Source organism: Cebus imitator, unplaced genomic scaffold (genome assembly GCF_001604975.1).
Source record: "Cebus imitator isolate Cc_AM_T3 unplaced genomic scaffold, Cebus_imitator-1.0 Scaffold45, whole genome shotgun sequence".
Taxonomy (NCBI): Eukaryota; Metazoa; Chordata; class Mammalia; order Primates; family Cebidae; genus Cebus; species Cebus imitator.
In genome coordinates this window covers 4,743,355-4,758,618 of record NW_016107360.1, presented here as the reverse complement: position 1 = coordinate 4,758,618, position 15,264 = coordinate 4,743,355, and the positions used below count along the sequence as shown (strand labels likewise).

Below are 15,264 nucleotides of genomic sequence, written 5' to 3'. Positions count from 1 at the left end.
TTTCGCTCTTGCTGTCTGGGCTGGAGTGCAGTGGCACGACCTCGGCTCACTGCAACCTCTGCCTCCCAGGTTCAAGAGATTCTCCTGCCTAAGCCTCCTGAGTAGCTGGAATTACAGGCACCCACCACCATGCCTGGCTAATTTTGTATTTTTAGTAGAGATGGGGTTTCACTATGTTGGCCAGGCTGGTCTTGAACTCCTGGCCTCAGCTGATCCACCCACCATGGCCTCCCAAAGTGCTGGGATCACAGGCATGAGCCATGTGTCTGGCCCAGTCCTTTCTTTAGTATGGGTCTTTGGGGAACAGCATCCTCTACAGACGCTCTTCTGTGCTTTGATTATTAAGCTTTGGCCTACCTGATGTTTGGTCAACAAAATCCTGTTGTTGTTCCATGAGAGCACATGAGGTTTTGCACTGATCAAGTATAGCCTGAGACAAATTGTGAGAGTGAGGGCATTGCACACAATTCCTGCAAGGGAAAACAGAAGTGAAAGTATTCATTTTTCAAAAAGGTGGTAGACTATAATATTTTCTGCAAGAAAAAAAGACAAAATAATAATGCAGAGACAATTCAAATTTTGATTAGGTTTATTAGAAAGTACTCCATCATTATGCTGAAGGATTGCATTACCAAATGATTAAAATAAATTACCATGCATAAGTCCAAAAAGCTTACATGAGCTACTAATCTGAGAAAGTCAGTGGTTTAAAATGTTGAATAAAACAAACTGGAAGTTACAGTGATGTTTAGATTAGTAGTCTCTGTGCCGATCTCAAATTGCTACTGAAAAATTTGTTGACACAAAACAGTAACGTCACCTTCATTTAACATATCACTTATTTCTAGGGTGCATCACAGACACCATTGTTCTTTATCATTAAAATATTAAAAATAAAACATAGCAGTAATAGCTAACATTTATCCTATGGTTGACTTGCATCAAGTACAAAGCTGAGTTTTTTTTTTAATATGAATCATTTGATTATCTCACAGAAATATAGCAAGATATTATTGTTATTACTATCCTGACTTTTGATATCAGGAAACTGAGGCACAGAAAATTATAACAACTTGTTCTAGATTGATCCCACTATAACTAAATAGTAAGCTGGGTAGCAGGTAACTTCTGATTTCAAAAACCTATTTCAAAAAAGGTAAGGTCATGAGTGCCCAGATTTATTCTGATGCTTCCACAGCTATCCAGCAGTCAAAGATTTCAATCCAGGTCTTCCATTTCATAGCATTTCCCATTTAATTCTTTTGTGGCATGATGGTAACAATGTATCAGGTAACTTTTAAGATTAAGGAAGGCAGAACAAAAAAGGACAAAAGTAGCTATTCTTTATATATGTTTGGAGTCAGAGAAATCATACCAGTTTTCCTTGCAGGCCTCATGACAGGTGGGGCAGTGTTCACAGAAGCGGCCGATGCTCCTGGGATCGGTGCACTCACACCTTCCACACACACACGTGCCTCTTCCGCTGCACACTTGGCCCTGTGAATTGACACAGTGCTGGGCTGATGCTGAAGGGCACTGGCACCGATCTCCTTCCCAGCCACTGAAGCATTGACATCTGCCTCCTTCACACTCTCCATGCCCTGTGAGGAAGACACCGCAGAACCTCTGTTATCTGAATCACTGACTTTGTAAAAAGTTTTCAACCATAGATTCCTGTATCATCTCCATGGAAACGCACTAACAGTCCAATGAATGGAAACAGCAACACTTTTTTGTTGGTCTGACACAAACAGTGCTGGATTTAGGAGGATCTATTTTCAAAGCTGTTCTACTGTAGATAATCTCCCCATGCTAATGAACTCTGCTAACAAGCACGAAGGCACCCCTGCTTCAGTGGCTCCCAGACTACTTGAATATCATTGCATATTCAGTTTTAAATTTAAAACACACACATATTAATAAACTGCAAAGGCCGAAGTAATGTTAACTGTCTGACTTGAAATGAGAAAAATACGGGTATTTGATTAATGGTTTCCATAATCTATTTTCTGTCTTCTGATATTGCTGAAGGCCTAGGATAACTTCGCAGGACTGTGAGGCAAACCTTTCTAGTGCTTCAGTACTGCTGGTGCCATGTTTAAAGATCAGATCCCTTGAGAAGCTGATGCTTTCATGTCTTTAGTGCATTATTTAGTAAGTTAGCAGGGCAGATCTGCCTCTATGCTGTGAGCTCTTCTTAGATGGTAAATGAAAAAAAGAAAGAAAGATGGGTGTGTGTGTGGTGGGGGAACACTTATGCATGTGGGGTGAAGAAAGCATAGTTACACATAGTTAAATGGATTTTAGACAGCAAAAAGTGTCCAAAACTTAATATGCCAATGTGTACTAGAAATCGTCACCAGGGGGTACATTTTACCTGATTATATAGGATTTCTGAAGCTTATCTAGCCACAAACCAACCTTCCTCTTTTCTCCCTCTCTCACTCTGTTCTTCCTTTCCTTTCTCCCTCCCTCCTTTCCTTCCTTCTCTCTTTCTTTCCTTTCTTAGCTCCCTCTCTCTGTTCTTTTATGGCTGAGCATATCACAGGGTAATCGTTCCACAGATTCTACTGTAGGACCAGCTTTATTTGCTAAGTGTAAAACTAATGAGGTCCAGGCCAGACAAATGTTGGCCAGACCCTCTCTGCTGTGCAGGCTTATGCTGAATCCTAGCCAGTAGGCCTGTGAACATGTGTTTTTATTCCCAAAGGAGACTAGTGGAGAAAGTACATGTCAGTTACAGTCTGCACTTATACCGAAACAATTCAAAACAGATTATCAACTGCTTGTAGATCAGTAGTATCATAATCATATGGAAAAACTAGTACATCAATTTTTTGATATTCTACTGCAGAGACTGGGACAAATACTCAAATGTATTTGAAACTTTCTTGAGAGATTGACAGCTGTGGGATGTGACCTCAGAAAATTCTTTCTCTTTACTGTAAAATAATATTTTTCCTCCTTGGAAAATATGGTAGACAACTGCTGGTTCATTCTAAAGTCACCTGTAAACCATCCTACCCATGATGTCAGTTATAGTTGATAAATGCTTATATATTAAAATAGTCTATGTATGTAATAGAATAGGAAGATAATTTTCTATTACACATTTAGGTGATACAGGCCAAATTTTCAGCTTAGACTAGATTATAACTTTTTTTATATAGGTTTGTTACTTCCCATATGCTTATGATGACATGTTTCCATTCATCAATAATTTAACAAATACTTATTTACTAAAATGCAAATACTAAAAAGATGTTTTTCGCATTGAGTAAATTTAGCACATTGTCACAAGAAAATTATCCTAGAACTCAGATAATGGGTAGTTTATTTAATTCATTTTAAAACAGTATTTTGTTTTAGTTTGCAAATGTTGATTAGATTTTCTGGACTCTAACCTGTAGGTGGCAGTAAATTGAATGGCCCAAGAGTAATCCTGGTATTTTTATTTTAATTTGTTCCATTTTTAAAATTTGGTCTGTGTGTGGCCTCAAGGACAAGTCTTTTAGATTACTTAGTCAAGCAATGTTTTCTTGAAGAATGCTGTCCTTTGGCAGTTTTGTTGCTGGTGGTGGCCCAAAAGAAACTGCAGAGGCTTAAATTAATGTCATCTTAGAATACCATTTATAATAATGCATTAAGGATTTTCAAATGAATGAGAAGTATACTCTTATAACTCACTCCCCGTCATCCTGACAGAAATAAAATCCTCTGAGCAAGCTGGAGGGAGTGACCATTTACCAGAATGAATCAGATCCTTCTAGAAGAATACTCTGATTCTTCTAGAAGATGTGTCAGACATCATCAGCATTTCCTTTTCTTGTATATTTTTTTCCCAAGATCAAAAAATGCATGAGACTAACAATTAATTTTAGGTTTTTATGTTGAAGCATTTCCTGTAAAAAAAAATAGGTTGAAATATAAATATCAAAATCACATGCTATAAATCTATTGCCGTGCCCTAATTTCATGGACTATGAAACTTTAACAAATTCAGATTCAGTTTTGGTAATTTATAAAGATGTGATTTAAAGATACTTTAACATCTATGCTAGTATAATAGTGACAAGTAAAAGTTGCCTGTATGTATTTATACTCACCAGCACACAGATTTCCATGATGATATGGGCAAGAAAAGTCATCCTTTTCACAGTATTTTCCATACACTTTTCCAAGCTTAATTTTGTCACATAAACATTCCCCACAAACACAAACTCCGCGACCACTGCAAACAGGTTGATCCTCGTGTGACTTGCAACTCTCAGAAGAAAACTGATCTTCATCAAAATGGCATTTATTCTCATCACACTGGAAACACTTGGAATCCAGAAGAGTTTCATCTACACACTTTCCTTTAGGTTCTCTGTTGTCCTCACACTGACAACTGCAGTTTCTGTGTATATGAATTTTAGTGGTTTCATTAAAACCAATAGGTTTGATTATTGCATAGCTTTTTCCTCCTGTGACATCACATTTTTTCATTGTAACTGTTACATTGAAAAGAACCTAAATTTAGGAGGAAAAAGGAAATATATTTATATGCCTTGATTTTTATTACCAATATTATATCTGTTAATAACTGAATTGATAAGAAACCATCTTGGAGAAATTAACAATATTTGTTAAACACGTGTAATCTCTTTCACATTATATGCAACATCTCTTTTTAATGTCACTTATTTCCCAATTAACGAATTTGAGAGTTAAAGAATAATGTCTATATTGCACCTCTAAATAGACTTGAGTGCAAGCCTATTTGAAGCATCTACTCCACCACTGATGATTAATTTCTTAACAAACATGAGAAAGAATAGACCATTTTCTAAGTTCAATCATTAAAATGTGGGGTTATTGAATATTTGACACTAGGAATAGAGCACATAAACCAAAGTAAAAGGCTTCTGCTCTACTGGTTTAAAACTCAGATGAGGCCAGGTGAGGTGGCTCATGCCTGTAATCCCAGCACTTTGGGAAGGTGAGGCAGTTGGATCACCTGAGGTCAGGAGTTTGATACCAGCCTGGACAACATGGTGAAACCCCTTCTCTACTGAAAATTCAAAAATTAGCTGGTTGTGGTGGCCTGCACCCGTAGTCCCAGGTACTTGGAGGGAAGCTGAGGCAGGAGAATTGCTTGAACCTGGGAGATGGAGGTTGCAGTGAGCTGAGATCACTCCACTGTACTCCGTCCTGGGTGACACAGCAAGACTCCATATCAGGGGGAAAAAAAAAAAGAAGTCAAAACCCTGAGATGAGATGTTCAAACAAACCATTTTAATTTTGTTCCTATTTTCTAGGAGCCCAAGTCAAGTTTCAGAGTTAAATTTTAGTTTATAAAGGGTGTCAGTGGAGGAAAACATCGGCTTTCTCTGATGTTACTCAAAAGAAAAATGTTTAGGACTCTCATTTTCAAATCTTAAAACATCAACACAGGTCATTGATTTGTCTCAGTGGAAGAAGTTAGCTCAGAACTCAGGAACTGCGCTGGCAGGAATTGGCCAAATGTTTTCTTTTTCTCTATTTCTTCTTTTTGCACAACACAATTATTTAATACGTCTACTTATATTTGTTGGATCATCTTACCATCTTTAGGTACTTTGGTAAATAAGAAGGTATGTTTCTTTCATGTTGGACTGAGATTCATTACAATTTAAAATTAATTTGTGCTGAGCTTTTAGGATGGAATATATGTATATGATGATATAATAATATAAAATATCTAAATTTAGTCTTATAAATACATGAAACATTAGAATTGGTTCCATAATGTTAAAATCAATACAATTGGTGTTATACTTAAAATGCTTTTGTTTTTGAGAATGCTGAGGATTAACAGATATGTAAGTTAATGTGGTCATTGCCATCTCTAACAGTAGATCAAACCCTGGGGTTTCTGTAATTAAGAGGTTATATGATTATTCCTGATAGTTAAACTATTTATACCACTCAATTTAAAGTGAAGGAAAGATGATATATAAGCAAATGAAAAGAAAAAATGTAAAAGGTAAGAAAAACCATTCTTCCAAAATGAGATTTTGAAGAAAATAACTTTCTTAGAGAGTAACCATTTTTTTCATAAAGTAACTTAGTGCTATATTTGTTAGTAAAAAGTTTTCTCTGTAGTTTTAATGAAAAGCAAAAGTGCATTTTGCACACTAGTGTATGATGTCTTTTGAACAAAATCCAAGGAAAGTGATTATAGAAGAAACTACAGAATTTGAAACTTGCAATAATTAATTTAAAATATACAGCTCTAAAATTCCTAAGATAAAAAAACATATTCTACTAAAAACCAGAGAGGATTCTCTTTTATTCAATTTTATAATCTTCTATCACTTTCAATAACTTTTTCTTTATTTTCTATAGCATGACATTACATAATTAATCATGATAAAACCTTAGTGGAAAAGGGGTTGGAAATCTTCTAGTCCAAGTCATTCATTTAAAAAATGAGACAAGGAATGTCATGTGGTCAGTGACTCACCCAAAATCACTTCACCCAGCGAAGAGTCCCTTAACGGGTATATTTCTCCGTGCTACTGTCTCTATTGTGCCAGTCCTTGGGGAATCTCTATCTCCTCTGCTGCTGTTTCCTGATACTGTTACAAGCTGGGTCTGTCTTCTTTACATCCCAATCCTTTTTTGGTAAATGATGACTCTTCTCATTTTGTATTGGTCTTAACAAATTTCTCTACTTCTTTTTAGATAATTTAGATAATTATGAGTGTTTTGAGGAAATCACAGAGTGAAAGATTTGGAATTCTTAGCCTTTTTCAACTGCTCTAGCATTCCCATTCTTTTCTATGTTATATGACTTTCAATTTCACATTTATTTTGAGAATTTGTGAATATGTAACCGAAAAGGCATTACCATTATTATAAACATAGACACTACTTATTTGAGGATATGTGATTTCCTAATTTATACTGGTCATGACACCTAAGTTTAAAGTTACTATTGATAAATAATTGTTTAATATCACACACACATATACATATTAAAACCTGAGATTTGGAGAGATCAACTGAACTAAAATAGGAAATTTGAGGAGGAACAACAAAAGTTACCTCAAAGTATAAATATGATACTTAGAGTCAATAGTAAGTAAAATTTTTCAGAATGGTTTGATTTTTCTGTAAGAAAGTATGCCAGACAACTTAATTTATTTTAAAAGGGTAAAATGCACACCCACATACTTCATCATTGCTTGTCACATTTCTGCATCCATCCATGCCTGGCTTTCTGGACCCATCTGGACAGATGGCGGTAACGTTAAAATAGACGCCTTGTACCTGGTTTTCCACCTGAACTTTCACTTCTGAAATGAGTTTCTGCAGAGACATTATTTTTTTAAATTACATATGATAGTAGTTTCAAATGTAAGCAACAGAGTCAAGCTTATTAAATCATAGATTTAATATTAACTACATCAAAGAGTCTCTTTTTATAAAAGGATGAATAAAAACAGTGTTTCCACATAATGACCCAATTATATTTGAAATAAGAAATACTGAAGGATTAGATTATTTTCATTCAAATCGTTCTGTTTTTTTACATATTTCCATGACTGCATTTTGAGTCCTTCAAAGATATTTCTCAGTCTCTTAACAAAATAGTCATTTTTAATCCAGTAATACTTATATTTTATGATAAAGTTTAATTAAATATTGATAACACATATATCATCACAAAGGGTAAATCTTGACACTTAAAATATGGAAAATGCTTCTGTCATATAAAGCTGCTAAAGAAATATTTTTGTGCTACAATTTAACTATTAAGCTTTATGTGTCAGGAAGGGAGTCAGAGAATTTGGGAAAATGAGACTTTATAGTTGACTGGTAAAGTCAAGGTAGCATAAAGCATATCTTTTGACACCCTGTAAAACAAAGAAAAACAGGTGGTATTGCACAGGAGGAAGCACCTGAGGCTGGAAGTAGAGGAACACCTGGGTTTTGATTCCCCTTTCTTCTGCTTATTAGTTGAGGAATCTTTGATGAATTGTTTCACTTTCCTGACTCTTGGTTTCTACTAATATACAATGGGAGTACTAACCACCTGCCTTCCAGGTCAGGTGTGAGAACTGAATGAGATCAGGTATGGAAAGTGACTGGATATTAGTGGTAAAAAAGTAGCAGTCACTATTATCGCAACATTTTAACGGAGGATGTTCTATCTAGGAATGACCCAGGTTGAAAGAACAGATGTTTCTTTAAATTCTTTGCATTGAAGCATTCACTCTTCATAGGACTGACGACAGCATACAACCATCAACTCAAGAAAATAGAATATCTACTAAGGTGATTCTTTTCATCAAACTCTTTTGATAAAACCACTAAAATAATTGTTGAACAATCAAGTGGTTGATCATAAAGACTCCAACAGAGTCCTCTTAATAATTGTTATATCCCAGATAGTTCAACTTCCCTGGCAGATTATTGATTTATGTAACCGTGAACTTCTACTTTATCATTATGGCATAGGAAATGATGCAATTTCATGGTAATAAAGTACAGTCTATAGCCATGATTTCATGATTCACTGAGCATTGGATGTGGAAGGAAATTTAGATAGCCTCTAGCCCAATCTTAGTTGATTACCAATGAGACAAGTGAGGTAAAGAAAGCAGAAATGACTTTCCCAAAGCAGAAAGCTAGTTAGTGGTAGGGCCAGGGATGAACTTCAGATTCCTAATTCCTAATCTAATATGCTTTCTACTTCTCCTCTCAAGATGACATGGCACAACTTTGTACCTTGCCACATAAATTGGGGTGAACAGTTTATTTTAAAAATTGTATATAATATATATATATACCTTATAGGCTTCCACTACCAAATTATTGAGGTTTGCAGACTTTGCTTCTATTTCACCAGCAACGGTGCCCGGCAAGAGGGGTAGAAGATCCTATAAAACATATCAGTAGCATTGAAACAATGACAATAGTATGCAGTGGTTTAGCAACCAACACATATTAAATATTTTTGTAGTTATCCATGAATGAAAGCATATAAGACACAAGAAAAATATAAGCAACCTAGTAGAGCAGTTAGAACATATACCCATATAGTGGTTGTGTGTGTCTGTACATGTGCATGACTATGTGTGTGTATCTGAAATCACTGTACATGACGACTAAAATTCCAGTCGAAGTGTAGATGAGCATCTCCCAAGTGTCTTCCATGGACTGTAACCCCAAAAGATTTTAAACATACAAAAAAAAAAGTTTGAGAAGTTCTGCATACGGCTTCTTCCACTTAAAAACATAAAGTGCACATTTGCAAATTAAAAGGTTCAGAGTAGGCCTGCAGTTTGGAAATGATTTAACACTGTTTAATGCAGCATTTCCCAAAACTTCTTTAGTTAGGAAAACTCATAGTCACAAGTGGAAACTTCATGGAGTATGTGTTCTTAATGGATGTTGCTTATTAATTACAGAGAAGACCATAGGTATTTTTAGGGAGAATGAACGAAGGCTTAAAGGTCTACTCGAATTGTAGATGAAGCAAATATAGAAAAAAGGCCAATCTGACTAAATGGCACTTACTTGTAGGAAATCAGATAGTAAAAAGTTTTGAAATCCATTAATTCTTGCATTTTATTCTATTCACAAGTATCATTAAGTTCCTGCTGTATGCCAACCATTACTTAGACATTAATAATTTGGTACCTCAAGCCATAGGGAAAACTCTACCATTTATAGGGTCAAAAAATTCATTTATTAGATTTTTGTTGAGCTCCTACTGTATACCACTTTGGAGATGCTAAATCACTAGGTCACACAGTTGTACCCTTAAGATTCTCACAGTATATAAACGACAATTTCACTAAACACTGTACATTTGAACATGAGAAACAAAAGTGATATGCACAGACCCTAATGAGAGGGATACTTGGCAAGCATTTCATAGCTGGGGAAGGTTGCCAAGGACTGTCTCTTGGAGGAGGTGACTTATAAGGCATATCTTAAAGAATGAGTAGGAGTTAATAAAGTAAGGAGGGAGAAGGGCTTCCAGACATGAGAAGCGAAGGTACGCAGCAAGAACAAAGGCACAGAGGAAAGAAACAGCCTGATTGAATGCTTGTACACAGGAGGATTAGAAGCATGGCTGGAGGCATGAGAAGGATTCCTGCAAGGCAAGGAACAGTGGGTCAATAAGGCCAAAAAGGCAAGCAGAGACCACGTGACTTCATGTGCCAACTTTGACACTTGGTCCTCTAATTCAGAGGGCACCACTTAAACATTTTACTCAAGGGAGTACTGTTGACCTTGTGATTTCAACAGATCATCCTGGCAGCCAGATGGAGGGTGGATTACAGAGCTCAGCTATCAGGTCGTTTTTTATCGATTGATAAAAAAGTTCTCTAGGTAGTCAAAGGAGAAGACTACAGGGGCATGCATGGGGCTCATGCTGGAGCTTCCCAGGCTTTGGAGCCAGTTGATTCTGACTTTGCACATAATTCAATTAATAATAAACTTGGTTTTATGGTTTTACAGTTAGTGGCACATTTTAAAAAGAATAGGAAGAAACTACTAATGCCAATAACGCTATCAAGAAATAATGTTAGCGGAACAGCAAAGAGGACGCAAAAGCTGTAAAAAGCTGCACAGTATTTCAGTCAACTATTAAGCTTAGCCATTAAGAGCACAGGATTTGGGTTGTTAGAAACCCTTGGGCAAACATTTAACCTCCCTAAATATGACTCCTCATCTTTAAAATGGGCATATTAAGATGTCTGCCCTCATTTTTATGAGTTACTAAGAGGATTAGTTTAATAAATGTCTACAAACTCAATGCCTGACAATAGTTAAGTACCCAATAAGTGGAAGCTGTTACTGTGGTTAATAAAGTGGTTTGAGCCAGTTAACTTTGGCCAGAGTCCCACTTCTGCAGATGTTAGTTTGTTGTTACCTTAAAAAGTGGTTCCATGGTATATAAATTTGAGAAAACAGGAAATTAAATGAAGTTTCACTAAGTCAGACACAGAAAGAAAAACACCACATGTTCTCACCTATAAGTGGGAGCTAAATAATGTGTATACATGATGTGGAATTATAGATAATGGAGACTCAGAAGGATGAGGGCCTGGGACGGGGAGTGGATGATAAGAAATCACTTAATGGGTACGATGTGTGCTATTCGAGTGACAGATACCCTAAAAGCCCTGACTTCACCACTATACAATCTATGCCTGTAACAAACTTGCACTTGCACTCCATAAATTTACACGAAATGAATAAAGAAATAAGCAAAGTTTCACCATAGATTTCTAAGGGAAGAAGTGGTAAGATTAAAGTAGTACTTTCAGATGATAAAGTAGGAAGGTAATAGGGAAACTGGTAGAAGGAACACCAGCTGTGGCATATGCAAATGCATTCAGGTATTTATTGAAGCCAAATGAAAATGTAATTTCTCTGCAGTTTTAAAAAATCAGTACAGGGCACTGGGACTGGCCACTGAGGGGGGATGTACAATTAGGGAATAGATGGTAGAAGCAAAGATAGCAAAGGAGATGAAGGAGACCAAGTGAACAGAGATGTGCAATGAAAATTAGTGTGTCATAGCTTCATGAAAAGGAAACAAGAGAGTTTCTAGGAAAAAAGAGCCTTAAAGATTGTGAAAAGAAAGCTACAGCAGGGTCATAGAGAAACAGTCTATGCTGGGGGGTCCGTGGCACCTCCAGTGTGACACAGCTGCTAATTTTGCTTGAGGGTCTCACCTGGTCCAAAGGACTCTGGACACCACCAAGGTTATTCTTATGTGTGAAGGCTTTGATTAGCTCAGCCACTTCAATGGCCCCTTTTGGTCCATTATTGAATGACCTAGACCAAAGCTAGGTGTGTCAGTGCTATGGAGAATTAAGCTGATAGTCTCTAGCTTTAACCTATCACGAGGATATGCTCATGGACCAAAATAAGAAGGAATCTGGACACGCAAGATGCAGAGATGGATTGTGAACTACTTTTTGCCTGGTGAGTCTTCTCTACTGTTGTCACATTTGAGACCACCCTAAGCATCAGGCTGACCTCAAGTGTATCAAATACAATTCTCAGATTTAGTTCTAGATGTTACAAACCTAAATAGAAATTATACTGAAATGCTAAGTTAAGACATTGTAAATGATACTTTAGTAATACAATATAGAATTTAGATTGTACAAAGTATAATAATTCCAGAGTCCTTATCTATGGCTCTAAAGAACCCTCTTAATTTCAATTACCAATGAAAAAATTTTAATTTTCACATTTTTGGAGTTAACATACCTTATACCAATAAAATTGTTGTCCTTGAACTGCAAAAATGACATTAATGTTGTTGTCTATTAATTTTTCTGAAAGTTGGCCTAGTGAGGGATGTTCCTGTAATGAATAATGAAATAAAGAAGGGAGTGAAATTTCACAGCTCCATTCTATGCATATTCAAACATCTATTAAGAAAACTGTATGACTTACATAAAAATGTACCTGGGAAGGGTTATGGTTTTACTAGAGACATTGACATTTTTTAAAAAACATAATATCAATATCCATGTATTAAAATATTTTATATACAAAATTCCCATAAAAACCTGTAACTTAAAAAGATGAAGAGAGCTGATTGCAACATAACTAACAAAGAGTGATCAGCATCTCTGTAGATTAACATTGGACTCCAAGTGATGTAACTGACAGAGAATTTAATATTCAGAAATAGAGACACATTACTGACAATCACATTCTAAGGTGAAATTCTGTAACAAATACTGAACTGTAAATATATATGCATGTATGTGTGTATACCTATAAACATATATATACACATACACCTTCAAACATCCACATATACCTATATATACACATTTGATATATAACATGATATAGCATAAACTCTCTTTAGAAGAAGAAAATCCTGTACTCAAGTCCTAGGTTTGTCATCTTACAACAAAAGTTCTCAGTTCCATCCTCGGTAACGCATGAATGATACTTGCCTTCCACGATTGCTGGCAAGATTAAAAAGATGACAACAGTATGTGAACTATTTAGTGTATTTTCTTGCAGGCAGTAAGTGCTCAAAAGTAATAGCAGTTCTGATTCTTATTTCCAACTGCTTATACAAGGTACAGATCACAGATTTCTCAACTTATTATATTCAATATTTTTGTTGTATGATATCTTTTATACCTGCTTTACTTTGACAAATAAAATTTATGCAGTGCCAACTGTGCCATTCTTTGTGGTAATGAGAAAGTTAGAGAAGAGTAGGAAAATGAGAATGAAATTTAGAGAACATGAGAAATCTGATGATTACATAAATTGCTATCTACAGTTATATAGTTAGATATACTATTGGTATTTTTTTTCTATAAATAGTCTTCCAGAAATTAAGATGATTGTCTCAAATAACAAGTTTATAATGAGATACCTAACAGAGAGATGTAAAAGTTCACTGGTAGTCTCTCCTCATTCTTCGGTGCCTTTTGGCATAAGCCAAAGATTAGTATGTAACTGAGCCCAATTAGTATCATACCATTTAAGTTCAAATTACTCCATAGTTTTTGTTTCCCACTGAACTCTCCAATATTAACTGTATTTTATTTAAGGAAAAATCTGGTTAAACTATCTTGGTAAACATTTCTCTATGGTGGCAGCTATGTGTACTTGGTAAAAGAGCTAAATTAACTAGTTTCACTTATAATGTAAGTTCTAAGTAACAACACTTTATTTCTCTATCATCTATAATTGTTGTGATAGAAACAAATCAAATTTTCATGAGTTGGCTTTACATGTGATATGAAACCAACTTATGAAGAAGCTTAAAAAGTATTAACACGTGGGTCTGCATAAGAAAAGTTTTCTCACAGCAATTCTTAAGAATATAATTTTAAAGTAACTGAAAAAAGCTGCAAAAATCCAAATACTGCCAGCTAAATTCTTATTCCTTGTTCCTAATAAAAAGCATAATCTTAAAATATATTTATGGCAGTTTGCATGATGCTAGTGAATACAGAGAACAAGTTAGAGGCAAGGTAAATCTAGCTGTATTGGAAAATTTTTTAAATGGTAACAACTACTTTTCAAGTATTTTTGCTTTGACAAAAGATAGTCACATCTTGCCAACCATTCACCCTTCTTAGTTTTTAGAAACATTTGTATTTTAAGGAAAATGTAATCCATGTTTTTAACCAGGTTTTCCTTAACTCACATAAAATCAATATTTAAATGACACTCTAAGATGTAAGCAGCTTTTGAAGACTTCTTAATCTCTTCCCCTCTCCAAAAACAGGAAGTCACTTTGACCAAATGTATACAACATTTAAATCTAGAAAGTTCTAGTTTGGTCAGAAGCTTGTTACAAAGATAAGTCGATTTTTCAAGCTTACAAAAACAGATTTTTTTTGAATCCTAGAGAGATACCTCTTTTAAAAGAAAATTCCAAGTACCTCAAAGCAGATTTTTAAAAATTACAAATTGATAACAGATGTTTAAATAAACCAATGTTGACAGGAGACCTGTGGACTAATGGCCATTGCCTAAGCCCCTTCCCCTTCCCTTCATGAAACAGCCTATCTTCAGAAAAGTGTTTTATCTCTTATGTCTTTTACTTCACTGGCAGGAGACACATTCCCTCTCAGCCAACTCTCCTGTTCTGGTGATTTCACTGCTCCTGAACTCCAACTCCCTCTCTGTCTAACCCATTACACATTGTTTCTGTTAACTCTGAAAATAATTAATAGAGATAACAAGCATGTCAGGGGTAAAAGAGAGAAGGAAAGCAATATGCCAAGACAGCTGTTAAGTAATTAAGGCTATGGGAAGTAACTTATAAATGTCAGAAGGAAAAAAGAGGTAAGAAAGATTCTTTGGGAGCAATTTTGGATAGAGATAACTGTGTACTGATGTATGGTAGAATTTTAATAATGTGCATATCTAGATGGATTTAAAAACACATTTAAGTTTCTCTTTATACAAGTGAGATTCAAATATAAATTTTTAGAATAGAATATAGAATTTTAATATGGAATATTGTAATAAGATATAAAAACCAAAAAACTTAAATAACCTCAATTATCTACATGATTTTTTAGAGGAAAGAGGTAAACAGCATAGTAGTAATCAAATAGAGATTAATTTAGAGATGAAACTTTAAATGACGTGTCAGTCAACATCTGTCCCAATAGTTAATCTTTTATCTACATAGTTGTACCATGATAACTGCACTGACCAGGGTTTCTCGAGAGTGGTGCTATTGACAGTTTGGGCTGGATGTATTTTTTATTTGAC

General features: G+C 35.3%; 1 protein-coding gene across 2 annotated transcripts in view; it reads right to left on the bottom strand.

The window, feature by feature from the left end:
* ITGB8 (integrin subunit beta 8) overlaps positions 1–15,264 on the bottom strand; it is a 76,976-nt gene that overhangs the window by 4,916 nt on the left and 56,796 nt on the right. For both annotated transcript variants that reach the window (XM_017526943.2, XM_037737897.1), the window contains 6 exons: positions 12,268–12,363; positions 8,820–8,909; positions 7,201–7,335; positions 4,107–4,512; positions 1,376–1,601; positions 358–470 (listed from right to left, as the gene is read on the bottom strand). In XM_017526943.2, coding sequence (XP_017382432.1) covers positions 358–470; positions 1,376–1,601; positions 4,107–4,512; positions 7,201–7,335; positions 8,820–8,909; positions 12,268–12,363 — 1,066 coding nt within the window. The remainder of the gene's footprint in view (positions 1–357; positions 471–1,375; positions 1,602–4,106; positions 4,513–7,200; positions 7,336–8,819; positions 8,910–12,267; positions 12,364–15,264) is intronic.